Source organism: Barbus barbus (assembly GCF_936440315.1).
Source record: "Barbus barbus genome assembly, chromosome: 24".
Classification (NCBI taxonomy): Eukaryota; Metazoa; Chordata; class Actinopteri; order Cypriniformes; family Cyprinidae; genus Barbus; species Barbus barbus.
Genome location: NC_136752.1, coordinates 22,995,735 through 23,023,546, shown reverse-complemented (window position 1 = coordinate 23,023,546; position 27,812 = coordinate 22,995,735). Strand labels below are relative to the sequence as shown.

Below are 27,812 nucleotides of genomic sequence, written 5' to 3'. Positions count from 1 at the left end.
TTTGGCATAGTAATGGTTGTTTTAACTCTAATATAAGCCCAACAGGTTTTAAAGTTTATGTGAGAATTTGAATAAGGTATGATGAAACAGGCCTAGGCCTGTGGATCACTGTAGGCTGCAGGCTACAGCATGTGGGCGGACAGCTTTCTAGAGATTGTGTGTGTGGCACACATGTTCATGTCAAACAAAGTTGTGTAAACTGAATGAACACACTCACAGGCTGTTTATTGTCGGTCTTATAGCAATTATCATGCACAGCACAGAATTATTTACCAAATAAGTCACTACTTTAGACATCAAAAATTTATTGGATAGTAAAAAGTGAGCGTTATAAAAGGAAGCCAGTAAAAATGTGCAGTGGCAGTAATGGGTGCCATCAGAATGAGAGTCTAAACAGCTCCAAACATCACAATAATCCACACAACTCTAGTGCATCCATTAATGTCTAATGAAATTTTTAAAAATTCTATTCAAACAGTTGCTTCCAAATACAGAGTTGTCATAACATTGCTTAATCCAGTGAAAAAGGCATTAATTGATGAACTGGATTACTTGTAGATTTATTGTGATATTTTTATCAGCTATCATTCTGACGGCACCCATTCACTGCAAAGGATCCATTGGTGAGCAAGTGATATAATGCTAAATTTCTCCAAATCTGTGTCAAACAAACAACCTAAATAAATAATTCTACATAAATAATTCACTATAGGAGTGGGAATGTGCATTAAACAGTAAACAGGCTTGCTTCATATTATGGTTGTAATTTACTTAAAAATCTACTAGTGGCGCCAAATGGAACTGCAAAAATAATAATAGTTTAAAATAGGTTTAGCAAATACTTTCACCCCACCCCCATCTTCCATTAGTTTAACTAACAGGTAGTCCAGACCCCAAACTTGTACCATTGGTTGAGCCAGAAGTTGACGTTTTAAAGCACTTACATCTACACAGAATGTTTTATTGAGTCCCAATAGTCTAAATGTACTAAAAGTATGTGTTGTTCAAATAAAGTCTAAATGTTCAGCAACCAGATATAGACTGACAAAACAAGCCCTGTGTATTTGTTCAGTCTTAGCGTGGCTTTGCTCTGAACTCTTACACTCCTGCAGCGGCGTGCGAGCCAACCCAGCACAAACAGTTTTTGTGTGAGGTTGATTCTATCACCCCAACTGTGAGCATACAAGTGCCGTAGCATGATACACTGGAGGATCTGAAGGCTACGAGCAATGGAAAATGTAACACCCCTGTGGTTGACGGTTGCCTGGCGACCAGCTGACGTCAAGGCATGCCTGGTTCAAACAGCTGGGGTTCTTTGCTGCAGCAGTGCTGCTGGAGGGAGCCGTTTCATATGCAACAGACAGGAAGTGCACCGGCCCTTTTTTTTGTTGCGCCGGCCACTTTATTAACAACAGTGTTCACTTGTATGCATAGTAGAACACTTCGATAAGGGGAAAGCACCCTACTACTAATAATGTGTGGTTGTTTACACTTAATATGGGAGGGAAGAGCTCTAGTTTTTTAAAAATTGTAGTTAAAAGTTTTTTATGCTTTTCCATTTACCACTAATAATTTAACAAAAAAGAAGAAGAGCCACAGAATGACATGAGCCATTCTTCGCACAGCTGGCTATGATAAGGAATGCAATTGTCTTTCTGAGAAACAGATGAGTGTAATGGTTTACTCCTGGAAATGAGCAATGAGCTACTTCTTTGATGCCCCCTGCACGTCGCTACACTCTCTTGAAGTGGGGACTTTGATGCACAGGCGTAACCCAACTAAAAGCTGCATGCCTATCCTTATTACACGGCTTGCTGGAATACTTGATTCCGATTGGTCAGTCATGGCATTTTGCACCGCTAAACTGTATAACTGACCGCTGATTCAGGGAACTGATTTGATGTTCTTTTACTCCTTTTAAAAAAATTTGCTTTGAATCAAGTCAATATTTCATGCAGTTGTATAATTCACAAACTGTACAGTCAGTAGGTATTTGCTCTGATTCAAAACCATGTGAGCTGCCTAAAACAGCATGGAACTTAATTACGCTAAGATATCTTGTTCTAAGATATCTATATTTTAAGGCAACATTGCATGCATAACTTTCAGTGTCCATAAAAGGATATACAGACATTTAGTTCCAGTATAACAAAGTCAGTCTAAATTAAAGTTTGCAAAAAAATAACAAAATAAATAAATAAATCATAAACCCTAAATTATGCATCCATTTAACTGCATATATAAAATAACTGCATATATAAAATTATAATTACATTTATATAAACACACACACACACACACACACACACACACATGTTGGTTTTTGTGGTTTATGGGGACTCTCCATAGGCGTAATGGTTTTTATACTGAACAAACTGTGTGTGCTATTGCCCTACACCAACCCTACACCTAAACTTAGCCCTCACAGGAGACTTTGTGCATTTTTAGATTTTCAAAAAAACACCATTTAGTATGTTTTTTAAGCCTTTTGAATTACGGGGACATAGGCAGTTTCCTCATAAACCACCTTCATATTGTAATACCTCTGTCATACCCATGTCATTATACAAATTTGTGTCCTCATAAACCACATAAACATGCACACACACACACACACACATATATATATATATATATATATGTAATTATTTTAAATTTTATAAAATGTTCAATGACCCTAATCAAATTGAGAAATGAAATTAAGGTACTGCATGCATTAGTGAAGGCAACAAGCTTCCTGAAAAATAAATTCAAGTTGTTGATGGCCGACAAATGTTTATTATACATAAACATATTTAATTTTATAAAAATTATAAAAAGAATAATGTATTATATAAAAATATAACATATTTGTATAATAAAATATAGAATTTATATGATATTAAAACAGCAGAATTTTATTTTGTTTGCATTAGTGACATACTACTTTCTGTAAAGCTGCTTTGACACAATATGTATTGTATGAAGCACTAAATAAAGGAATAAAAACAATTGATTAAAAATTATTTTTTAAATATGTGTGCTTTTATGCTTTTGAAAAATCATAGCATTAGCTTAGCGTCATACTAACATGTCAAGTCACATGTGCTGAGCTCTGTGTAGTTTGCATTTGTAGAATGTTTCCAGTCAGTAACGTGAAGTTCTATAATTATGATGCTGTCTATGTAAGCAGCAGTATACAGCTCAGTATGTCCTGAAGCAGAGCTATTACGTTGTCATTTGGCAGACGCTTTTATCCAAAGCGTTGTGTACATTATCCCTTACACAGAGCAGACCCACCCCTTAACAACTCCATTATACGTCATCTTCAAACAAGGAAATATGTGAAGAGAGTGTATTCTTTTCAACAAATGCCATAAGGAGCAAGTGGTACAGCTTTCTGCTCAGCGTCTTATAGCAGCTTTACTCCTTTGTGTACATTAGGGTGTAGTAAAACGGCAGTTTAATGGGAGGACTTGCTTCTGTGAAAGAGCTCCCCTGTCATTGATGGGAAAAGACCGATTTCAGGACAAGCAGGAACAGCTATGACATGCTTTGAAAGGAAAGGAGTGTCAAGAAACGTGACAGTAGGGCTGTGTGATTTGTGATATTTTTGACAAATATTGCGATTGCGATTTGATTTGCGATTTTAAATTTGCAAAGTCAAGCTTCAGCTCAATATTGTCAATAATGTGCAGCACAGTATGAGTATCATTACCCTGCTGAAAAACAACAACAACAAAAAACAATAGAAATCATCACAGAAATTCTTATAGTTTCCATAAAAACCATTACAAAGTTCCTTTTTGTTTTGGGAATTATTCCAATAAGAATTAAAGTTATTCTATTGATTGCCATCTGCTAGATTACATCCCACCAATAGAATGCATCAAATACCAGTAGACACCATTATAGTTAACATTAAAACCACTGCAATTCCCATTATAACCCTTAAATCCTTTACAGTTTCTATTGTGTTTCTACTGTTTGTTTGTTTGTTTTCTGCAGGGAAGATTATAATGGTATTACTACTTCTACAGAATTACTGAATTATTTAGTGGTGTCAAACGATTAATCACATCCAAAATAAAAGTTTTTGTTTACATAATATGGTTGTGTACTGTGTATGTTTATTATGTATATATAAATACACACACATTCAGTAAATATTCATGAAAATATTATAGTATATATATATATATAAATATTTTTAATATATAAACATAACACATTTTTCTTAAATATATATATGGATGTGTCTGTATTTATATATACATAATAAATATACACAGTATACACACATATATTATGTAAACAAAAACTTTTATTTTGGATGCGATTAATCGCGATTAATCGTTTGACGCCACTAAATATATATATATAAATATATATATATATATATATATATATATATATATATATGTGTGTGTGTGTGTGTGTGTGTGTGTGCGTGTGTGTGTGTGTGTGTGTATGTGTATATTACAAAAATTAAATGTTTCTCAGAAAAACATACATATTATATAGATATATATTACTTACGTACAACATATAAAAAATGCGAGATGAACATTATTTCCTTTGAACAATTATTGCCTTTTTCATTTAAGCCTCATTATTATGTAAGTGAAAGTAAAAGGGAATTTTATTCTTGATCCATTTTACAATACAGAGCAAAGGTCATAGCTTCGCATCTTCAATATTTCAACAATACTTTCCCTTATTTTGGTCTTTGCTCAGTGAAAACGTGTGAGTGCTTGTGGTAAGGCTGACTGCACCGACTGCGGGTACATTCTCGTTCTTGAGGGGCTAATGGTGGCTGTCTAGCCTTCAGAAAATAACACCCAGTCTTTGGCCATGTTGCTGAGTATTGCATGCAGATGTGGAAAATACTGTCTCAGAGCCTTCTGCACTTTCCTGTCTCACAGAGTGGTTCCTCTCAAGGGGTTAAAAGCCACTTCCTCCCTCAGTGCTCAGTGGAAACTTTAACAACACCCGTGAGGTCAAGGAGACGCTGTAAAGAGCGGCATCCCTTTCCTTGAACTCGATATAGCGCGACACTGGCCTTATCAGAACAATGGCACGATGCAGCGCCGCGGAGTGCTCCCCTCGCGATACGGCGTTGCTGCTTCCGCTACCCAATTTAACAAAACCCTGAGCTATTGATAGTGACTTTACACAATAGCAAAGAGAGAGGAGTCTGAGAAGGGAAGGGAGGCTAAATGAGTAATGCAGAGCTGCGGTTGCATTTACATCCTTTATGGGACAGTTTATTTTTCTGGCATTCCAAAGGGATGGGAGCTCAAAGCCAAGACTGTCAACATCTTGTTATTAGACTCTTTAGTGTGAATCATGCAGGATTACGTCTCCTTTCTGCCGAGGCTTTGCTTTGATTGTTATTGCGGGCTGATGTTTACAGAGTAACAGTCTGTGGTCTTCAGCAAAATAAGCACCACTTGATCGACTTTAGTCTTCTAGCGCTGCATGCAAACATCTACTCGAACTCATAGGTGTCTGGTGTTTCCCAGGGTGCACTGCTGTCGGAAACTTTTCTGGTTTTGAGATGATGATGCACTTATCATAAGAGGGGAGGTCGCTCACCTTTAGTTCTCCTTTTGACCCTGTTGTGCATGCCATCAAATACTATTAAAGATGTCATTTCAAAGAGTTTTTTTGTTGTTGTTCATCTCGTGTTTTAAATATTCAGGGTTTTAATTTGCATGCTTATGACTAAATGATCAAAACCAATCCAGGAAATGAACTGCAATACATTCTTAATGCAATATAAAAGTAGAGTTGCATTTGCAAAACAGAGTTGCAATTTACTTGTGGAACTGGGAACATTGCTATAGATTGCAGACGCAGTATTGGGCAAAATCAGTTTGTTCACTTAAATACTTTCCAGTTGAAAGACCTGTAATGAATAATGCATTAAACAAAGTATTATGAGTAGACTTGAATTTTAACCCCTCTCATAGTGTAATTATTTTCACATCTGTTTGTAACATTCTGGATTTGATTTTATTGTTCTTATTGAAACAACAACGGGAAAATTATTTTGTCCTCATTTACAGACCCTCGTGTCATCCCCAAATTATATGACTTTCTTTCTTCTCTGGAATACAAAAGGAAATTTGTAGAATGTAGTTGGTTGCACTTCCATGTAAATGTAAATGTTTTCTATGCAAATACAAAGAATGGGGAGTTTCTATGCTTTACAAAGCCTGCGAAAGCACCATAAAGTATCATAAAAGTAGTGCAATATATTCCAAATCTTCTAAAGCTATGTGATAGTACGAAAGCTTTGTGTGACATTTAAATCATTATTCACTGAAAATTAGTGCATCTGCACTCATGAGAATTAATGTGAGAAGTAGTATTATCAAATTTGTGAATAAATATTTCTTTTGAATTGGATCATTTCAATTAATCAGTTCATATGGGTCTCAAAACTGATTCAGTTCTGATGATTCAGAGAAAGTAACTTATTCACTGCAATCATGTCTTAAAAAGGAAGTAAATGAAACACGTCATATAATACTTTCAATGTGCTTGCTGTGCTTCTGCATCCTTTTGATGCTTAAAAGTTCCATTCCTCATGTAGTCTAATTGCTTGGAAACGGGTGACCAAGTGAGCATAATAAATGACAGTATTTTCATTTTTGGCGTGAACTAACCCTTTAAGTATTTCTCCAACCACAAACCAAGTCATGCAAATGTATGAATGCAAATATGGGACCCTGACATCCGAATGCAAGCTATCCTGCTAGAGAGGCTTGTTTACCAGCAGTGATTTTAGAATTTGCATCAGACTTAGCACAATTTATGATTTCAGAACAAATTTATCACCTATAGCAGTAAAATGATTGATTGAAATGATTATGAACTGCTTTTGAAACTTGAAACTTTGAAAAAATGAAACAAAAAATGAAACGTCTGTCATATTTACTCCCCATTCCAAACCTGAAGACTGGTATTTGTTCTGTGGAACACAAAAAGAGAATTTAGCTTTTTTTAAAAATGTTTAAACATTTTTGGAGTGTTTACAGTGTTGCATTTAAAACGACATGAAGATGAGTAAATGATGATTGAATGTTTATTGAGATACAACTATAGTTTTTATTAACATTTTGAACTAGATTTAATTTTTCCGATTTCATTTTAGTTTATGCTTTAGTAATTTTATTGTGTTTTTTTTTTTTTTTTTGTCTGTATAGTTTTATTGTTTTAATTTTTGATAATAACCCTGATTTGGGCGACCAGTTCCTTTAAAATTATAAATAGACTGCTGTCGTTTCCCGTTAAAACTCTAATACCTATAATGAAACACATACTTTGAAAATCTTTCTCGTCTTCGGTCTGGAACAGTCACAGAAATATTTCATTCATCATCACGTTTCGGGGAAAAGGAAGTCAGTTTCTCACAAATCACCTTGGTGATGTCAAAATAAGGTGCTGACCTCATCTCAGTCTGAAAACACTGGTGACACTGTCCTTTAGTTATTTAAACATTTAGATGGCAGACCCTCTTGACTAACAGACTGCAGACCCGTTATAGACACCTACGCATGAAACGCATTTAGTCACAGAGACAAAGAGAAGCAGCAGTTACTGCATCAAGTTCATTTTACTCAAAACATTTACTCAATTAAAAAAAGGTGACAGCTTATTTATGTTAGGTGCTATTTTTTGCAGTGCAGATGTGACATTGAGGGTTTCTGATAGAATCTTTGGAGCAAAATCATGCGCAGGTGTTCGTTTTGCTATTTCAAACTCTCAGAATTACAGGTGAGTTTGAAGAACACTGAACATTTGCATTGCTCGTGGCCCTCGCAGGCATGCCATAGTGTTTTACTGTGGTCTCTGCACACTGAGCTTGTCCTACCAGCATATTTGCATGGGCCAATTGTGCTTTTGAATGCTTTGTATGGAAACAAATGAGAAATTCACATTGCCCTGCACTTTCCTTCACTCAAATTCCAGTTTACGTTGGGATTGCACACAGCACACTAGTGCATGATCTTACTGATTTGTACCATGCCATCTTTCATCACGCACATATGGAATTTCATCGCCCCCGTGTTGGTTTTTTTCGCCACGTCAATCATCCTGATGGTCAAAGATTTACAGGTAATAGATTCTGGTTTGCTTAGATTTCTCTGTAGTTGGACTGTAACATCGTATTCCCGCCCTTTGCGTGTTCAGTTATTAAATATTTTTGCCTAATTTAATTATGCTTTCAGCTGCCAATAAGGGCGACGTACTCTTAGCTCAGTTTAACATGCTTTCCCCAAGAATCAAAGCAGAAAATGAAAAAAATAAAAAGGCTTATCGGCTAGATCCAGCTGTTTTGCAGGGTGTTTTTACAGTCAGAAATCTCTCAATTTTTCATGGGAGCAAATAAGCTGTGAAAGTAAACAACCGTGTCAGAAACATACGATCTAGAGCAGTTGTTTTACATGGTGGGCAACAGTCATTTTGACCTGACAATAGCTCTCTGAAAAAGTCTACAACTCCCATCTCTTCCTGCGAGTTTTCCACTTGTTTTGTTTTCCCACATCCTGAACAACTTCTCTCAGAGCCACTTTGTCTTTCCACTGAACTTTAATTTGTGTAGCCATCAGGAGGTGGGATCCTGTGGTCTTCTGATCTTAATTTCTGGCAAACACTGCCTGTCTATCAATCCTAATGTTTTTAAGTGCTTTCTGCAGTGACCCAAACCACAGAACACTGACAGCATCTGTTTCACATCAAATGCTTGAATATTAACCAGAACCTCTGCATACTGTAGGTATTTGTTTAATTCAACTGATCAGACCTCTCCGTCAGATTAAGTAATCTTAGCTAACCTGCTGAAATAAGTGTGTATGTTTTTTTGTAACTGTATCACTTGTGTTATCTGTATTATTATTATTATTATTTTAAATGTATCTCAATTTCAAAGCAAAAACATCTGTTTATGTTGGATGCAACAGTTTTTGTATAATAATAATAATAATAATAATATGTATTATTATTACTGCTACTACTACTACATGGGCCTAAACACAAAAATACTCATTTTGAAAAATAATATTTGGGATGTCCTTTTTAGGTATGAAATATCAGAATATAAAATAAAAAAGAAAGAAAGAACAGAATCGAAAAATAGAATAAATAAAAAAAGACAAAATTGTCTCCTTTCTTAAATTTTTATTAACATTTTACATAATTTTTAAAGAATATTTATGCTTAAAATATTTTACTTAAAATAGTAATATAATAATAATAATAATAGACAAAAAAACGAATAAAAAAATTTAACAGCTCAAATTTAACAATTCCTCATAACAAACAAAAACATATTTATCTAAATCTTTTAAAATATTTACTAACAAATGTTAAATAATAATAATAATTATTATTATCATTGAAAGTTTATTTATTTATTCATTAATCAAAGGACTATATTCAAACACGCATGTGAATTCTTGTTGTCACTGTTTGGATTTTTATGAAATGGCTCAAAGGGAACCTTCATGCTCTCATTGCTACAATCTTATTAACATCGGCCCTTTATTTTCTCAAGTAATGGTGGTGACCTCTGGATCACTAAGTTTCCATAATGTGCCTCTAAGGGTGACCCAAGCAAAGGGAGGATGGGGGACATGGAGGAGACACAGGAAACAGAGCAGCCCTGACAGACACGCCACTGATCCCAGCCCCACTTCAACTGCATCTTGGGGTTGAGAGGAACTGTTTTCCTCTGCTGGAGCAGAACAGGACAACCTTCATGTGACAGATAAAATTCATGCTGCTCTCAGATGATGGTTCATACCTTTTATGGGCCTCTTTCTAGACTAAATTAAATCAGACCTTTTCGGCAGAGACGCTGCAGGGAGTGATGTCCAGCTTACAGAAATAGTTCATCCAAAAATGAAAATCCTGCCATCATTTATTCGCCCTCACGTCATTTCAAACCTGTATGACTTTTTTCTGTAAAACCCAAAAACAGAATTTTTTGAAGTTGCTTTTTGTTAATGTGTATAAGTGAATGTGGACTGGGGTGTCAAGCTCCAGAATGACAAAAAAGACGATAAAAGTGGTCCATGTAACACACACTGGCTCCTGAAGCCATAGGATAGCTTTGCATGTGGAACAGACTGAAATGTATTCATTGAAAATCTTGACATCCAGTTCTTCTTTGCATGAGAGAAGAAGTGACATCCAGTCTCTGAACAAATCATTCAACATTCATTTAGTCAGATCTTTTCAATGAATCATTCGATCCACTTCAAACTGGTCTGAATGGTTTGTTCAGAAGTTCAACTGCTCTGGTCACAGCAGTTATAGGTTTACCAGAGAAAAGGATATATGGCTTCAGAAGACCTATAACTTTAAAGTGCAGTTTTTGTCATTTTGAAGCATATCGACACCAGTCCTCAGTCACTTTTATATAAAAAAGAATTGCTGTGATATTCTTCAAAAGTTCATATTCTGTGTTCTGCGAAAGAAAAAAGTCACACAGGGTTGAAAACAGTTGAATAAATAACAACAGAATTTATATTTTGCATAAATTATTCTATTATTGATGTTGTACACAGCACAGCACCCTGTCATATAGCTGCTATTTAATTCTAACTTAAATGTGTTTTATAACCTTCTGTACTTTCATGGCTGAATCTGATGACAATTTATTATTGTTTAATCAAAATGCATGACAAAGGGTCTCTTGCCAGATTTGGAATACACTTTGTGGCTTGTGTTTGTTGGCCGGACGGGTTCTCTAGATTTGGAAGGGGGCTGATTAGTGGTCATAGTGTGCCCGGGGATGAAACGCTCTTCCTGGGAGAGCTGGCTCAAAATGGACTGGGGGGGGGGGGGGCTTCCCTGGTCACCCCACCCGAGGAAACCCCCCATCTATCACTGAGAGCACAGTAAAGAATGTGTTTACCATGCCAACATGGAGAGCTAAAGAGATCTCGCTCAAGGACATTTAGTGAAATGGAATAACAGAGTAATGGTTCAACAGAGCAGGTCCTCTCAAACTGGAAAACAGCCTGTTTTCTGCAGGCTGTCAGGTTGTCCAAATAGAGCAGGAACATTTTGAGATGGTTCCAGGTGAAATGGTTCACCTTGGCAGGAAAACAAGCTTAAACACTGCCCAGATTTCCTATTCATTTGCAGGTTTTATGTGCTGTTGTGGATCTGAATGTATGTTTGTACATAAATCCTTCACATAAAGTGCTTTACTGTGCTGTATAAACGATGATATCGTATTGTAGGAGCGCCAGCAAACGTATGCAAATACATGCAAAAGACCTGTTTGTTTATTCTCCCGAATATTGTGTGCTGGTCTGGGTTTTGTTGTAGGAAAATGAACCCCACCTGCCAAATCTCATTATATAAGTAATTACTCATTTCCCTCCAGGCATGTTTCCCCCCCCCCAAAAATAGACATGGACAAGAAGTGAATATTATTAGAATTTAAAAATAACTGTTTACAATTTTAATGTATTTTAAAATGTAATTTATTCCTGTGATGCAAGTTGAAAAGCTTTTGTAATATTATAAATGATCATTTAATGTTGCCTTGCATATATATATATATATATATATATATATATAATTATTTTTTGTCTTGTAATATGACAAATAAATTACATCTACACGCCCAAATAATACAAGGTCATAAAAACCGAAATGCTGTTTAAACTACACTGCTGTCACTGTCGTAGTTTAATAGCACTTACATTTAATTTAATTGGGGATTTATCTTGCTTACTTTTTGTCATTGAACAGCATAAATCATGGAAGAAGATCAAGAACATGGTGCATTGGTCACCATTTGTGATGTCCTTCAAGAAGAAGTACCCTTGGATCCAGTTGGCTGGCCATGCAGGTAGGCCTCAAAACGGAGGTGTACATTACATAACTTTTCATGAATTAAAGACAGTTAAGTACACTCAAAAAGTACAGTGTGAATTGCTTTAATCTAGAAGAAAAAAAAAACAATAGGAGAAAGTTAGTTTATGCTAATGCCCACATTTCAACACCACTTGTGGTAATGCTGAGAATGCAGTGCTATGCTATTTGTCTCTCTCTGCAGGTAATTTCAAGGCAGGGGCCAATGGTCGCATCCTAAAGAAGCACTGTGAGTGTGAGCAGCAATGTCTCGATAGGCTGATGAGAGATGTGCTAAAGCCCTACGTTCCTGCTTACCACGGAGATGTAGAGAAGGATGGAGAGAGGTACAATCAGATGGAGGACTTGCTGGCAGACTTTGACCTACCCTGTGTCATGGACTGCAAGATGGGCATCAGGTCAGTTGCTACAGTGCCCAAATCACCCTATAATTATGACCCAGAGCCCACCTAAAACACCATAGAAATGATCCAGAACAGCCTAGAAACCGTATAGCAATATTCTGCAAACTGAGAACACCACTGCAACTGTGTACAGTAAGACCCTAAAAACCACTCATAATACATCAGCAAATGCCTAGTAACAACCTAAAACACCTTAGCAACTGCTTTGCAACACATTAGTAACCACTTATTAATGCTCTCTATCCTTCTACTGTATATCTTTGTAACTTCAGAGTTTTAACTTCACCTCAACTTAAGTTTTTCTAGCTTAGACACACTAGAATTAAACAACTAAAAAAATGATAATTAACTTAAATCTAGAACTACTAGAAGTACTAAAAATTACAACTGGAATAAAATAATTAAAGCTAAACAGAAATATTACCAAAAATAAAAACCTAATAAAAAGTACAAAAGCATTTAACATTTTTAAACCAAACTAAATGTAACGTGGAAACTGACACTATAAAAATAAAAAAATATATAAAAATTAATAAATACTGTAATTGTATATAAATAATACTACAATAAAATGGGTGCTTAGAAGCCAATCTATGTTTATATATATAATTTTTTTTTTATAAGACTTGAAAAATTGAAAACAGTTTCTTGTCCCTTGTGTATAAGAAAAGAAACAAAAAGAAGTGAGATTTACCTATAAATCACTAATAAAAAATAGAAGATAAAAGATAAAAGTACACCAGAAATCCCCCTCCCTGCTAAGACAGAATCTTCATCTTATCTTACACTTATGCAACAGCATGTCCACTGCTGAAAATCCAGTATGTTACTTTAAAATGAATAGTTCCATTGACCCATTATTTGTACAGATGTTATACATTCCAAGCACCACAGAACATGAAGCAGGACCTCCCTCCCCAGCGACTCAGCAGAAGAGCAGCTCTGTGTCCTCTAATCTACTGAAAGATAGCTGTGCTTGTTTGCAACTGGTGCAGGGAGACCTTGATACAAATCGCTCATCACTTTTTTCCCCACTCTCACGGCTCGACTTTCCCATCTCTGTTGTTCCTGAGACTGCTCTGTTTGCTGTTGCAAGCCTGACTGAATCACAGCCGCGGACATGGACAAATATAGCGTTAACCAGATGGTCAGGATATTAACAGAACCTCTACAGGCCTGTCCAAACAAAACAATGCGATGCTTTCAGATTCACGCAAATTCAGCACACTTTTCAGTGTTTTCCAAGACAAATCAAGCTATAGAACAAAAGGAGGATAAATATTTAGTTTTCATGCCTTTAGCTAATAATATAAACTGCATTTTATTGCGCACTAAAAATTTCAAAAGAATATGATTGATGATGCAAGAAATTAAGTGAGAGAAACTGAGCCATTGGGCCATTTTTCTCCTGCAGGACATATCTGGAAGAGGAGCTGACGAAAGCCAGGAAGAAGCCTAGTTTGAGAGCCGACATGTACCAAAAGATGATCGAGGTGGACCCCGATGCACCCACGGCACAGGAGAATGAACAGAAAGCAGTCACTAAGCCGCGCTACATGCAGTGGAGGGAAACCATCAGCTCCACCGCCACGCTAGGCTTCCGGATCGAGGGAATCAAGGTGAGACGTTCGTTCATGAAACCTTTAAGGAACTTTTCACAATTTCTCTTGAAACCTGTGGAAACAAATGAGGTGAAATTGCAAAAAAGAGAGAACATTTTAACATCCTTATTTGAATGGTATTATTTCAACTAGATTTCTCAACTACAAACTATTTTCATCGTCACATTCAACTGAGATTTCATGTTTTACATATTCCCTTTTTAATTTTAGTATTTGGTTTTTAACGAATATTTTGGATTTAAACCAATAATATTGATTACCACAAAAATTACTTTCGACCTCAATTTCTTAAAAAAAATAAATAAATCTGGGTAATAGTGAGGCAACTGCAACCTTTCTATGTAATTAGGGATGTAACGGTATGAAAATTTCTTATCTCGATTATAGTGACCAAAATTATCACGGTTATCAGTATTATCACGGTATTGTTAAAATGTGCTGGAGATGTTCAAAAAACACCAACACATAAATCACTTCAAGTTCTATATTTAAAAATCAACAAATAACAAATAAAATGACTTTTTGTTTGACTTTTTGTTTCATACCTAAGCTCAAATAATAAAATTTTTACACAAGAATGAATATTGTTTACTAACTTTTACTATGTAGCATTATATTCAGTTTTACTTTATTGGCAGGACAACTAAACATCATAAAAAACTGTAAAAATTATGATGTATAAAATTTACAGCTCAAATAATAGCCACACTTTCACAAATAAGAGACAAGCTTTCACACAATTAATAAAAGAATTAATATACATTATAAAAATTAAAATAAATCTTTTTTTTTTAATTGAAAGCTTCACATTTCTGCTTTTAAAAATGGTCCCCATTCATTTGCATTATAAGTGCCTCACTGTACCTTGATTTTTGCCTTTTTTTTAAAGATGAGCTGAAATTGTTTTTTGTGAGAGTGAACATTACGCCAAACAAATGCAGTTGATTGAGCTTAACTTGAACCATGAGTTGATGAAAGGGAGATTGGAAGCACAGTGCTGTTTTTATCGGGGGAATCACGGCAGCCTTGAACCTACACGTATTTAATTAGATCCCGGGATTCAGACTGAGGTGAAGGGGCAGAGGATTGCCCTTTTTCAAGAGGTCGATTGTGTCTGAATGTTCCTGTCATACACACAGCCTGTTTGTGGCACATCCTTTGAGCTCAACATCAGTCAGTGACAGGTCACGGCTCTCACAACATGATTTCAGTTCTGTAATTCCGGCCTACCGCACGCAGCCCTAAATACACCCTCATGGAAAATGTCAAAAAGACTTAAGAGAAGCTTGAAAAGCTTCAGCTAATTAAGCTAAACCAGGCAGCCACGATTCCATTAACACACGGAAGAGGAGATTAGAAAGCTTATGTTTGGTCTCTGTCATGATTTTCCAAAATAAATCTTTGTTAACAAAAGCTCTGCAGATGTCCTGCATGAATAGGGAAAGATTACTTCTTCTTTTGCACTTTCCATTAGCACAAAGGCCAGGTTCCCCCGTCTTTCTCTTTATTTCACAGATGGGGGATGCCCTGGTCCTCTAAATAAAGTCTTTTTCTGAATAATAGGCAGACTTCTGTTATGGCTGTGGCTGAGCTGCCTGTTGTTTTTTTTGTTATGTCTATGCCTGTTGTGACTATTGTCTTAACTTAGAAGCGCATTCATTCGCCCACAGTCCATCAATATCACGTTGCCTCGGAGATGTTTACTAAAGCACACATCACTGTTACTATTGCTTGCTCTTGGGGGTTATTTCAACAAATACTTCAATAGTATTATTATACTAATATAAATTAATTAAACAAGGCTTTCCAACCACCCAAATACCATATAAACAACCTAGAAAACACCAAGAACATCCTAGGGACTACATAGCAAGTTATGAAAAACTACTCGGAACAACTTAGAAACTGCCCTTAGCAATCACCTAAACACAACATAGAATACCTTAGCAACTACCAAAAACACCCTAGTAACCACCTAGAACACACCAACCCAAAATACCCTAGAAACTAGGGCTGCACGATATATCGTTTCAGCATCGATATCGCGATAGTCACATCGTAGGATGAGCGATTTTTAGTATACTGATCGTTATATTTATACTGAACGTTTTCGCGACGCGACAGACTCAAATTATGAATATATTATTGCTATTGTATAAGTAATATGTAATCATGTAATCCATAAAAAAGTAATTGTAGTCTGAAGTATTTTAAAATGTCATTTAATCTAATTACAAGTGCTTAATTTTGGGAATCTGATTATGTAATCTAGATTACATGTAATCAGTTACTACCCAGCTATATAAACCAACAATTCTAAGTAAAAAAGAAGAAACTTTTTTCTCGAAATAAAACATTCTGAGAAAAAAAGTCAGAACTGTGAGATAAAAAGTCACAATTACCTTTTTTATTTTTTATTTAGTGGTGGAAACGTGCTTCCATAGTTGCCATATATGATCTCAACATGTTTGTTGTTATGTACAGACCACAACTGTATATGAAAACATGACTTATGAAAACCTCATGACTAAAAAAGGCTCAGGTTTTTTGCAACAAAAAAATTTTGTTTTGGCACAAATGTATCAAACATGTGCCCTGGTGTAAAACTGCCGTTGGCTTTGTGTTTCTGATCTTTTTTTGAGAGATAATAATCGGCATAATCAATTCTTCTTCCCTTTGACTTCTACAGAAAGAGGACGGAACAGTAAACAGGGACTTTAAAAAGACTAAGACCCGAGAACAAGTGACTGAGGCCTTCCAAGACTTTGTGAAAGGAAACAAAAACATTCTGGTAAGCCTGTGCTTATGTTTATGTGCTTTAGGGCCTTCTGTTGATTATAAAGTCTCCTGTGGCACACGGAGGGGAAGCGAGAGATAGGTGGAGCTACACTCTCTCATTAACCCCCCAGGGCGGTTTGTGAAACTAAGGGTTTCCTTTGTGAGGTGCAGCCCCTTCAGGGTTATATTGTTTGAAACCAGCTAACGCTCACCTGCTGGCAGGGAAAACCACTCTTCCAGTTGCACATAAACTTGATTTCTTTTACAGAGAAATACACACATGCGAATACAAAGTGCTTTGCATAATGCTGTCGTTGACACATGACTGTCATGTGTATTCTGGTGACATTAAAGTACTGTAAATGTAATCTTAACAGGTTTAAATATTAATAAGATGTTTGCACCCACCACAAAGAAATGATATTCATGGCAGGATTCCCATGTTGTAACAGGGGTGTTTCCTTTAAAGTTCAGCCTTATAGATAAACATTTCCAAAGAACCTGTCCTTGTGGAGCATTTATTTAACCCCGTGTTTGTCCACAGTGTGTCCTGGAACTTGATGTGCATCCTGATCCTCTGTGATTAGTTTGGCAAATGTGCTGTAGATTTTACAGAGGAACCTGCTTTTATTTTCACACTAAATGTATAGTCAACAACCGCCAATTTAAATGCTGGAATAATGTAATTATTGTGGTGTAAATTAGAACAGAGCATGTTACTGTGTGATCTGATAGAACACTAATAATAGCAAGTGATGACTCATGTAGAGATGACACTGAAATATTTTAAATCTCTGTTTAGTATCTAAATATACACTCGAGGAAATCAGTGATTCAGCCTTTAAATTTTGTTTTTTATTATTTATTGCATGCATATGAACATATTTTTTTTTACTTAGAATTTATTAATCTATGTCTAGATTTTAATTAATAAATATTGCTAAAATGTTACATACAGTAAATAGTGTTAGTTTAAAAAAATCTAAATATTAAAAATGTATTACAACATATAGAAATTAATATTGAGATCCTGGAAAAGTATTCTTAATATTTAATTTGAGCAATTAACTAATGTTAACATATAGAACATTACTGTTAAATGTTACTGCATATTTAAATAACTTTCTATATGTTGAACTCTTCAAAAAAGGATAAAACATATCTTGATATCTACTATATACATTATTTTATCATAAAAATATATTTTATAAAATAAAATTTCAAGCATCAAAACAATAAGTTTAATAGAGAATTAAAAAAATGATTATCATACATTTTTCCATGATTTACAACAGACACTCACTAAAATGTCATTCCTTGTAACAGTAGTTTTAATCATTTTAAAATTTATTTTTAAATTTTCTTTATATATTTTAATACGCAGGTCAGAATAAGTATGTTGTTTAATTTTTACTTTACACTAAATGATAACAGAACATTATTTCACCCATATTTTGACATTTTGTTTTCACAAATGTTATTTGAAATATTAAAGTAGACACTTTACTTGCATTTAATATACATTCTATGTATATACAATTATTTTGTAAATTTAATTTGAGGCAGACACCAAAATGGGACATATACATGTATATTGACTGTTATGAAAAAAAGCCTTATTTTCTCATTACATTATATCTTTCTATTACATGCAGCCAATATTATTCTAAATAAATACTTGTGACACTACTATAGTTACTTACACTTTGTCTCTTTTCCCTCAGAATTCCTATCTGAACCGACTAAGTGAGATCAAGGACACGTTGGAAATTTCACCGTTTTTCAAAAAGCACGAGGTAAACAGTCACACTTTTGTTTATCATCTTAAAACACGTTAGCTACACTTAAGACCATGGCGTAATTAATAAATGCAACCTTTTACCCATCCATGTGATGATAGCATGTGGAAAAATAATACACAATAGCATCTATGCAAAGATCGGCTCTGAAGTAATTATCTGATTACACCGGATGCTCAAAGCCAGAATAGCAACTTGGTTGAATGCAAAGAGTTACACAACATTTTTTTAATGGACTTTAAAGACAAATATTCTAGATACACTTCATGCATCGTCAGTGTCAGAACTTTGTTTTAATACAAGGAGGTAGAACAGGCTATGCAAACACAGAGCCTTGTTTATTCACATTAACAGATAACAAAAACAAACTGTATGGTGGAAAAACAGGGCACAGTTATATCTGTTATATAATAAGTGTGCGTATGTTTGCTGCACAAACACAATGGAAACAGGATCTTTGTGTCTATTGTGTCATGTTTACACATGTAATTGTGATGAACCATTTAAAGTCTTGTAAAGATGCGACACGCAAGGAACAGACTCTGACATTTAACGCATTTCCGTGTTGTGCGCGTGTCCCAACTCTTTCCATCTCTCGTGTTCAGGTGATTGGCAGTTCTCTACTCTTCGTCCATGACAAACAGGAGCAGGCAAAAGTGTGGATGATAGACTTTGGGAAGACTACTCCGTTGCCGGAGGGGCAGGAGCTGAGCCACAGGGCCACCTGGGCGGAGGGTAACAGAGAAGACGGCTACCTCTACGGCCTAGACCACCTCATAGACATTATTTCCAATATGCTAACTCTTAAACCTCCACTAGAGTAAGAGGATTCCATCTTCTCTCCCTCCTGCACTACAGTTCAAGACCTCGCTGGGTTCTCCTAAAGCTATCCTAACCGATCGCCCCGTCTCACCAAAACATAAAACATAAATGCCAGCCGCAATGGCCTTTAAAAAACGTGTTTATGTTTGTAAACTTGTAGATGCTGTATATATAGTGTAAATGCCAGTGTTTTAGTTCAGAACATGTGTGAATAGGATTTTTGCAGCTGGCGCTTTAACAGGCAGGTGAATCTTAAAGCCACACTCCCTTAATGTGCGTTCTTTTCAACATGCTAGTGTTACGGAAAAGTGTAAAGCACTTACAGCTGTTTTACTCTGTGATTATTTTAATATTTTGTTTTTAGATGCTGCAGAATTTTTTAAATTTTTTTTGTTTATTTCAAACAAAAATCTACATTTTTAAAACTATAACAATCAGATCGACCACTAGGTGTTTGAGATATTTATATTTGCAGGATTCTAACAATGTTGGTTGTTTTATAGGTTTTTTTTACCCTGTTAACATAATGTAAGTAGTGTTAAAATACATCATTTATACTGAGTGCCTTTAGTAGAACAAATTCTCCCATTTGGTGGATGGTCTTATGTTGTGCTTTATATTTAAATTCTTCATATTGACATTCCTTAAATTCAGTCGCCCATTTTTGTGCCTAATCGTATTTTATGTAATACGATTCCAATTCATTTGAGTATACAGCATTTTGGTTATACTGTCTATTATTTCTCTGCTAATGCTGAAACATATTCAGCGGAGTGTTTTTGACTAATTTAAACTAGTAATTTATCTTTTGAGCTATTCTACACTAGGCGTGCCACGTGTTTATGATTTACTAGAAACAAATGACTCATGTTGGCAATCAAGGTAGAAGTTTGTGATTGATTTTTGAGTTCTACTCAAACAAGATTCTGTCTCGCTACTGCTAAAAATATGATCTGGCTCTACCAGTTACGCTACGTGTTTTTGCTAAGTCACTAAGATTCACTAATGAGATTACGATTCATGAATAAGAAAGACGTTTCCTGCCAGCATTTCAAAGTACATGGCCATTTTTATGGCATTATATTAAAAACAGACAGCAAATTAACTTTCTGAACGGACACATTGACAACCATTGACTTTTTCAATGTCACTAAAGATTCAGCAGCATGGAGTAAAATCGGAGTAAAGGCCCATTCACACCAGGAATGATAACTATAATGATCTGTTTTATTGTAAGCATGCGCTGCTGTTAGTTATCTGCTGCTTTAAATGCTCAAACTCTTTAAAGCAAGATAGATTCCGATTGGCTCTCAGTTGTTTTTATCAATCATCAGCTGGAAAAAGTAGTTTTGAAAGTGATTCCAACGATATTGTTCCGCTGTGCCATTATCATACAGTTTTGGACTCTGCTTTTCTTTTAAATTTATAACAGTTTTTAAAACTATATCTTTATCGTTATCTTTGATGTGACTTTAGACATTTCAGCAAAACACAGTGCCATCTGTAGGACGGGAAGAGCAGTGCAATATTAAGAATTGAATTCGGAATTGTTCAAATGAAGATCGTGACTAAGTGACAAAATCTATATTTTTACCCAGCCCTATGCCCAACCATCCTAAAATAATATGCCAAGGTTTTTCTCAGGAAGTGGCTCCCATTCAAGAAGACTATAAATCTGTCATTACTGGCTTGTGATATGTTTTCAAGTTCCCTGTGAACACACAGTCTAGATTAATTTTTGTCTTTGACAAATCTATAAGAGCTGCAAACACCAACCTTGGAATCGCTATATTGACCTTGTCTATTCGGTTAAAATGAGAACTTTTCTACAAGGTAAAATAGCATTTTTTTTAAATACAGACTGTCACCTTAACTTGCACATCTGTTGACCAAAAATTTCAAGCATTCCACGCAAGTTCAAACAATGTGAATAGTCACGAGAGCCTTAAGTAATGTTGTTCTTCCTTTGAAAAGTGCCTGATGCAGTGCCTCCTAATGCTGACTCACCACTCTTCAGAGCGCATCATGTTTGAGAGAGGTGATTGTTGTTTGCATGACTATTTGCCATGCAAATGAACCATCCCTGCATACCCCCAAACAATGAGATAATGCTCCAAGCAAAATATCGCTGGAGATAAAAACTAATTTGTTGGTCAGTATGGAAACCATGTGCTGACACCAGCATAAACGCAATCAGTGATTAGTGGTTGTTGATTTAGCCCGGGGCGAGGAACTCATAGGGCAGACCTACATGTCGGGACGTCAACACGACGCACTCCAGTCACACAGTATCAAGAGGGGTTATCAAGAGGCCTCCATCCAAATGTCACCACGTGTTTTTACCCATCATTTATTTATGACGAGATTTTGCTGTCGTTAAATGACCTTTTATGAATGCAAAAGGAACAGACAGGACAAAAGGTTAACGGGTGGTGTGGAAACATTTCTCAAATCCCTGTTCCACAGCCACAGTTCCCAAAACATGCTTAAAATGGGTAGGAAAAATGAAATGGGTCAAATCATAGCTGCTGTAAGTGATTTTTAATAGGCCTAACACACAAACTGTCCTCGCTACCTGAATACGGGAGAAATAATACTTCTTTTCTGGTTCTGTAATCAGCCACAAAATTGCTGCTGGTTAGCCAAGAGAGAGAAAAATATCTAATTATATGAAAAAATTACAGCCCTAAAAATGAGACACATATAAAGCATACAAAATAATACAATGAAACACTTGCTAGGAAAAATAACACTTCTCTCTTCTGGCAGAAAATTGCTGTTTGTTAGCCAAGAGAGGAAAATATCTCTGATATTTTTCAACACATGGCTACTTTCGAGAAGCATACTTCATGCCATAAAAGAAAAAGGAGACTTGTTTGGAAACCAAAAAATATTTTTGCTTTTAGAGGGGTAAATACAATTGCTTACAGCAGCTTTAATCAGGTCTAAGAGGTTTCGGGTTTATTTATACTCCCAAAGTTAAATTTTTCCAAAGTAAATCTTAAAGCCAGATGTACTTTCTCCCTACACAAGCTTAAAAATTGAAGTAGGGCTTCCCCTGCTGTTCATGGTGCTGTATTACAGAGAACAAACAAAACTGACCAAGTCCTTCTTCTTGCCCTTGATGTTTTATATTTCATGCCATATTTGTGAGAGGTCAAAAACTGTGGGAATTTCTAGTGGTGTCATACGCATACTTATATTTATATTTTGTTACATTTTGCACAAGAACACTAAATGTAGCTGCATTGTTTTTTCTTCTGTTGTTTGTTTGGCTTTATCTCCCATATCTTGGTGATATAGCGGTTCACTGTAATGTAAGCTAAGCTTATTGCTGTGTAAAAAAAAATGTGAAAATGTCTTCAGAGTGTGCTCTGTCTCTTTAAGAAAATAAATCTCTGAAACCAGTGACATTTGACCCTGCTGCATTATGTTATGTCAAGGCCTTGCTGCACAAGGAACATTTACACAGCTCAACCCTGCTGTATGTTTGCCATCTTAATGCAGCAGTGAATTATTATGCTTAGTTGTACAATTTTACCAGATCAATTTGTCAAAAATACACATGGTTTTGCTTTTACTTATGGATGTTTGTATATCTGGTGATTTTACAGATTAAGAGAATAATAAAAAAAATGTAGCCTTTCACAAATTTTAAAATTAATACTAATTTTTCATATTGTACATTGTATTTCCAAAATGTTAGTTTTTAATTTATTATTATTTATTTTTAGACTAATTAGTAACTATAATATTGACTATTTATTGGTTGTCAGCAATAACATAAAAAGGAATTAATATCACTGCATCCCTATTTTTTTTTAAAGTTCAACAGGATGCCATTGGGACATAGATGTGAGCCCTTCTATTTTATAATAAAAGTAATGAGTTATGTAGAGCCATATAGTTTATGCCATCTCCTTCCCCTTTATTTTATTTAACACTACACAGCCAAAAGTATCTGGAGACCAGAACAATGCATCTAATTTGTGCTAGTTGAACATTTAATTTAAATTTAAAAGAATTAAAGGAATAGTTCAACCAAAAGGGGATGGACTTTTGAAACTTTTCAAAGCAATATTATGGACAGAGGACTTGAATATTAGCCAGAGGCAATATCTTGATGACTAAGCTTTTCATTTCCCAAGATGTTAACTAATGGACTGGAGTCATGCAAATTACTTGTGGATTATAGTGATGTTTTTATCAGCTGTTTGGACTCTGGCGGCACCCATTCACTGCAGAGGATCCATTGGTGAGAAAGTGATATGATGCTCCAAATCTGTTCTGATGAAGAAACAAACTCATTAACATCTTGGATGGCCTAAGGGTGAGTAAAATTTGGGCGAACAATTCCATTAATAACAACTATTCTTCTGGGAAGAACGTACTTTTGGCCATAGTGTAGTGCCAAGTAAGAAATGTCATCAAAATATATATTTTGGGAAAGAAATGCTTTCCATACCTTGCAGGAGATAAACAAATGGTCACTAAATGGATGGTCAAACAGACATCTGAACTAAAAGTAAGTTACAGGATATATATATACCTTAAAAATCTTAATCAAACTGCTGTGCTGGAAATAACACCCTGATTAAAGCCAGTTCTATATTCTTTCAAAGTGAATAGTTCACACCTAGTAATATTCTATATATTCTATAATTTTTTTTCTCCCAAATGACTTCCTCTTGACACTGATGAGACTTAATGCAGCTAAAGGTTCAGTCAGTAATACAGACCAGCAGTCTGTACAGTGGTTACGTATTTTTGGCATCCAACTATCATGACCTGATCAGACGTAGGCTATTAGCCTATGGTGCAGCAGAGGGTGAACAAATAAATCTATTTTTATCTGATGGCATAAATAGTGGAGGTTAAGCAGTTTATTTTTTAATTTTCTGCCCTCAAATAAACTGGATTTCCTTATTTAGTCATACTTGGACTGAGTTACACCACTGGCAACGAGCCTCAGAAATATTAGCCTGGGGAGCAGGGAGCTTGGAGTGAGGCCATGTTCAAGAGTTAGGAAGCCAACTGCCCACCAGCCACACACACACAACTATACTAATAAAAAGGACCATACAGCAAAAACATTCAAAAATGTATGAAGCCCTTGACCCAGAGCGATACTCTACCCACAAAGCACTGGCAGCAGTGCTAAAAAATATATTCAGTCATACAAGTCAAACTTCAGAGCAGCAGCTCAGAGGAATATGCAGAGCTCAGGAGAGACGAAGATTATAAGACACCAGAATTTTGGCAAATCTTTAGTCATAATTCAGAAAGAGTATCGACTATTCTCTGTATGGAAGAAATGAATACTGTCTAACTTATAAGACCTTTAGGTTTAACTTGCATTAACTAGCATTTAATCTATAGATCAAATTTATCTAATCATGACTGCTACACAAAAAATGAGGCAAATCAATACAGAGCTTTCATTAATTCTACACCTTGGACTAATCAATAGAATGGTGATTTTTGCTGAATACGGCGATTGACCAATCAAAAGCAAGTATTCCAGCGGGCCTTAAGCATGTATGATTATTCTAATTCATTAAATACTGTGATATCTTGATTCAAAAGCATATTTTGTCAAAAAATGTGTCACATTTGGATGTTTTATTTAACCAACAGTGTATTTCTATTTTAAGTAGGCCTATATTTAAGTGTAGTCATGCTCTTAGTGTGTAAAAATGCAGTATATGATGTATATTTAGTTTAGTTTAGTTCCCTATGGACCTGTGGAATGTTTGCTTATGTTTGTGATCTCATAGATACAGACATCAGTGCCAGTGGGAGGTGCATCTCCTGCATTCCACTGCAGCCAAGACAGTCTGGGAATGGAAGAGAGATTTCAGCAGTTTCTGCAAACATACATCCAGACCATAACTCCCGCAGTTTTTATTTCAGAAGCCTAACATCATCAGCAAATATCGAACTAGATGTGAAAATAGGAAATACATAAACAAACATTTCTAAATGTTGGCGTTCAAATTTTAGTTTGGCTTACTTGTGTAGTAGCTACTTAGAAAATTATTAAAAGTATTATTAGTATATGCATCCTGCATATGAACTGGAAGGAAAGATCACTATTATTTTTTTATTTTATAAAATAATATGAATTATTATACATATAATATTATTACAGCTGTTTTGAGTTTTTCCTTTCATTTTTGTTCCTATTTAGTGAGCAACTGTAGAATGAGTTAACCTAAGTGCACCATCTGCTGGCTCTTGAAGGAATAACAAAAATCTTTTTTTTTTTTTCAACAATGCCAGGAAGATGTACAGCAATATAACACAATAGGTTCATTAAACGTGCAAAATTGTTTATAATTGTGTGCAAATATGAATGTAAATAGGCAAACATTGGCTTTCAGACTAGTGGCAGCAATGGCACAAACATTGCTCTCTTCGTTTTACGTTGCACTGTAATGTTGAATTTCTTCTGTGAGGCCAATAGGAGCAGAAAGAAGTTTATGCTATTGTCGTGACATTTTCTGGTAATGAGCAGTGAAGTATTCAGCCCCATTTGTTTGGGTGATGCAGGAAGTATTCCTCCCCCGAGTGCAACCACCCACTCTTGTCTACTATGTGAGGAGCTTGACATCTAAAATGAGCCTAGTCTTAGTGCAGCTGGTTGCTCCTTCAGGCTTGACACCTTTTTTGGGGGCACAGTGGCACCATAGTGGTTTTCTCAGAATGGTGGCTGTGGACAGGGAGTGATTAAAGATGTCTATATAGATAGGAGCCAGTCGTGCAGCATATGTTCTTGGTGTACATTAGCTTAAACCTCAGAATCTCTCTATTTACCCATCTCTCCTCAGCTGTAAACCAGCTCAGTATGGTTCATAAGAGTCTTCATGGTACCGAACAGTTTGTTTGGCATGTAGATCATGAAAGTGTTTGGTTTTACAAGCGCGGCTGTACACATAACATTAAATTGTTTACAGAAACTATTCACGGTGCCTTTGGTTGGTTTTATCACAAGAGACGAGAAAAACCAGTGAGACTAGAGGAATGCAGGGAAAAAGCCTATGATGATAGAATACATGCCCAAGTGCACGAGGAACAGCCTTATTTGGAGGCAAATGATTATGCTTTGGAAACAGAGTCAGAGATAACCCTAGAGCCAGAAACTCTAACAGAGGGAGAAAAACTGCTGAAAAAATGATGGTAGATTTTTAGGGCGCAGATTTTATGTGCTGTTATCTAAAGTGCTCTACTGCACAAAGGCAAAACTACACATTTTGTCGAAATCCAAATTGGATATCTTATATTACAAAAAAAATTACTTCATAAATTTAAAATAAATAAATAATTCACAATATGACTGTTTACTGTATTTTTGATTCAATACATGCAGCTTTAGCGAGACTTGTTTCAAAAACATTAAAACACACCATATATGTATACAAATGTATAGATGTATATGATTTGGTACCAAAGTACATCTGTGTTTGTTTGTGAAACATCCTCACCGTTCCCCAAGAGAGGAAGTCGCTCATCTTCTTTTAATGGCGTTCATTTCAAAAGGTTACACCTTTACACTCATTTGTGAGCAAAGGGACACAATTTGTGTGTGTGTGTGTGTGTGTGTGTGTTGCATACTGGCAGACAGCTAAAACTAAAGCCATAAAAAACCTTCTGTAACTTTAACTGGAATAAAATACATTTTTAATTTTCACTAATTTTAACTTGATGTATTAAAATAGCTAAAACTTCAAATGAAACAAAAACTAGTTCAACATTTATAAAATGAAAACTAATAATAAGAATGACAGAAACTACTAAAAATAATAGAAAAATAGAAACCAATTTAAAAACATGAATAAAAACTGAATGATACTAAAATAACATTGCTGACAGGCCAGGCTCTATAATACTTTATATTGTATAAAGATATATACACATATGATATAGTGCATGACACATGAAACGCACAACATTATCATATATTTTATTTTATTTAACACACATACTTATTACATTTCAAATTTGCACCTAGCATACCTGTACATACTAAATTGTCTATTTTGTGTATTGTGTTTGTGCTATTTTGCACATTTTCCATTTTTGTATATTTGTACATTATTTAATTTTAATTTTTAATTTTTATTTTGTGTCCTGTCCTGGTTCTGTCATTCTGTCGCACTGTGGAGCTACTGTCACTAAAACAAATTCCTTGTATGTGCAAACATACCTGGCAATAAAGCTAATTCTGATTCTAAAGCTAAAGCTAATTCTGATACTTAATCAGTCCATTTTTGCGTATCAATACCACGAGTTTTCATTTTATATGGCATACTTATTTATACGCATTTTCATGAGACCGGGGTCTTAAAACATGGCAATGATATAAATAAAATAATTACAAATTAAGGATCCACACACCTATTTAGCAGGATTTTGAGTATCATAGTAGAAAAACAAACATTCCAAACAAAGTTGCTTTTGGATGTGTGTATTTTCTTGTAATTAGAAAACAAAACAAGACACCGTGT

At 35.3% G+C, this 27,812-nt stretch overlaps 1 protein-coding gene across 2 annotated transcripts in view; it reads left to right on the top strand.

The window, feature by feature from the left end:
- LOC306844125 (inositol-trisphosphate 3-kinase A-like) overlaps positions 1-22,711 on the top strand; it is a 30,676-nt gene extending 7,965 nt beyond the window's left edge. For both annotated transcript variants that reach the window (XM_079376046.1, XM_079376047.1), the window contains exons 3-8: positions 11,758-11,857; positions 12,065-12,278; positions 13,699-13,903; positions 16,596-16,697; positions 18,409-18,480; positions 19,089-22,711. In XM_079376046.1, coding sequence (XP_079232172.1) covers positions 11,758-11,857; positions 12,065-12,278; positions 13,699-13,903; positions 16,596-16,697; positions 18,409-18,480; positions 19,089-19,307 — 912 coding nt within the window. In that variant the 3' untranslated portion in view covers positions 19,308-22,711. The remainder of the gene's footprint in view (positions 1-11,757; positions 11,858-12,064; positions 12,279-13,698; positions 13,904-16,595; positions 16,698-18,408; positions 18,481-19,088) is intronic.
- Positions 22,712-27,812: the final 5,101 nt, after the last annotated feature.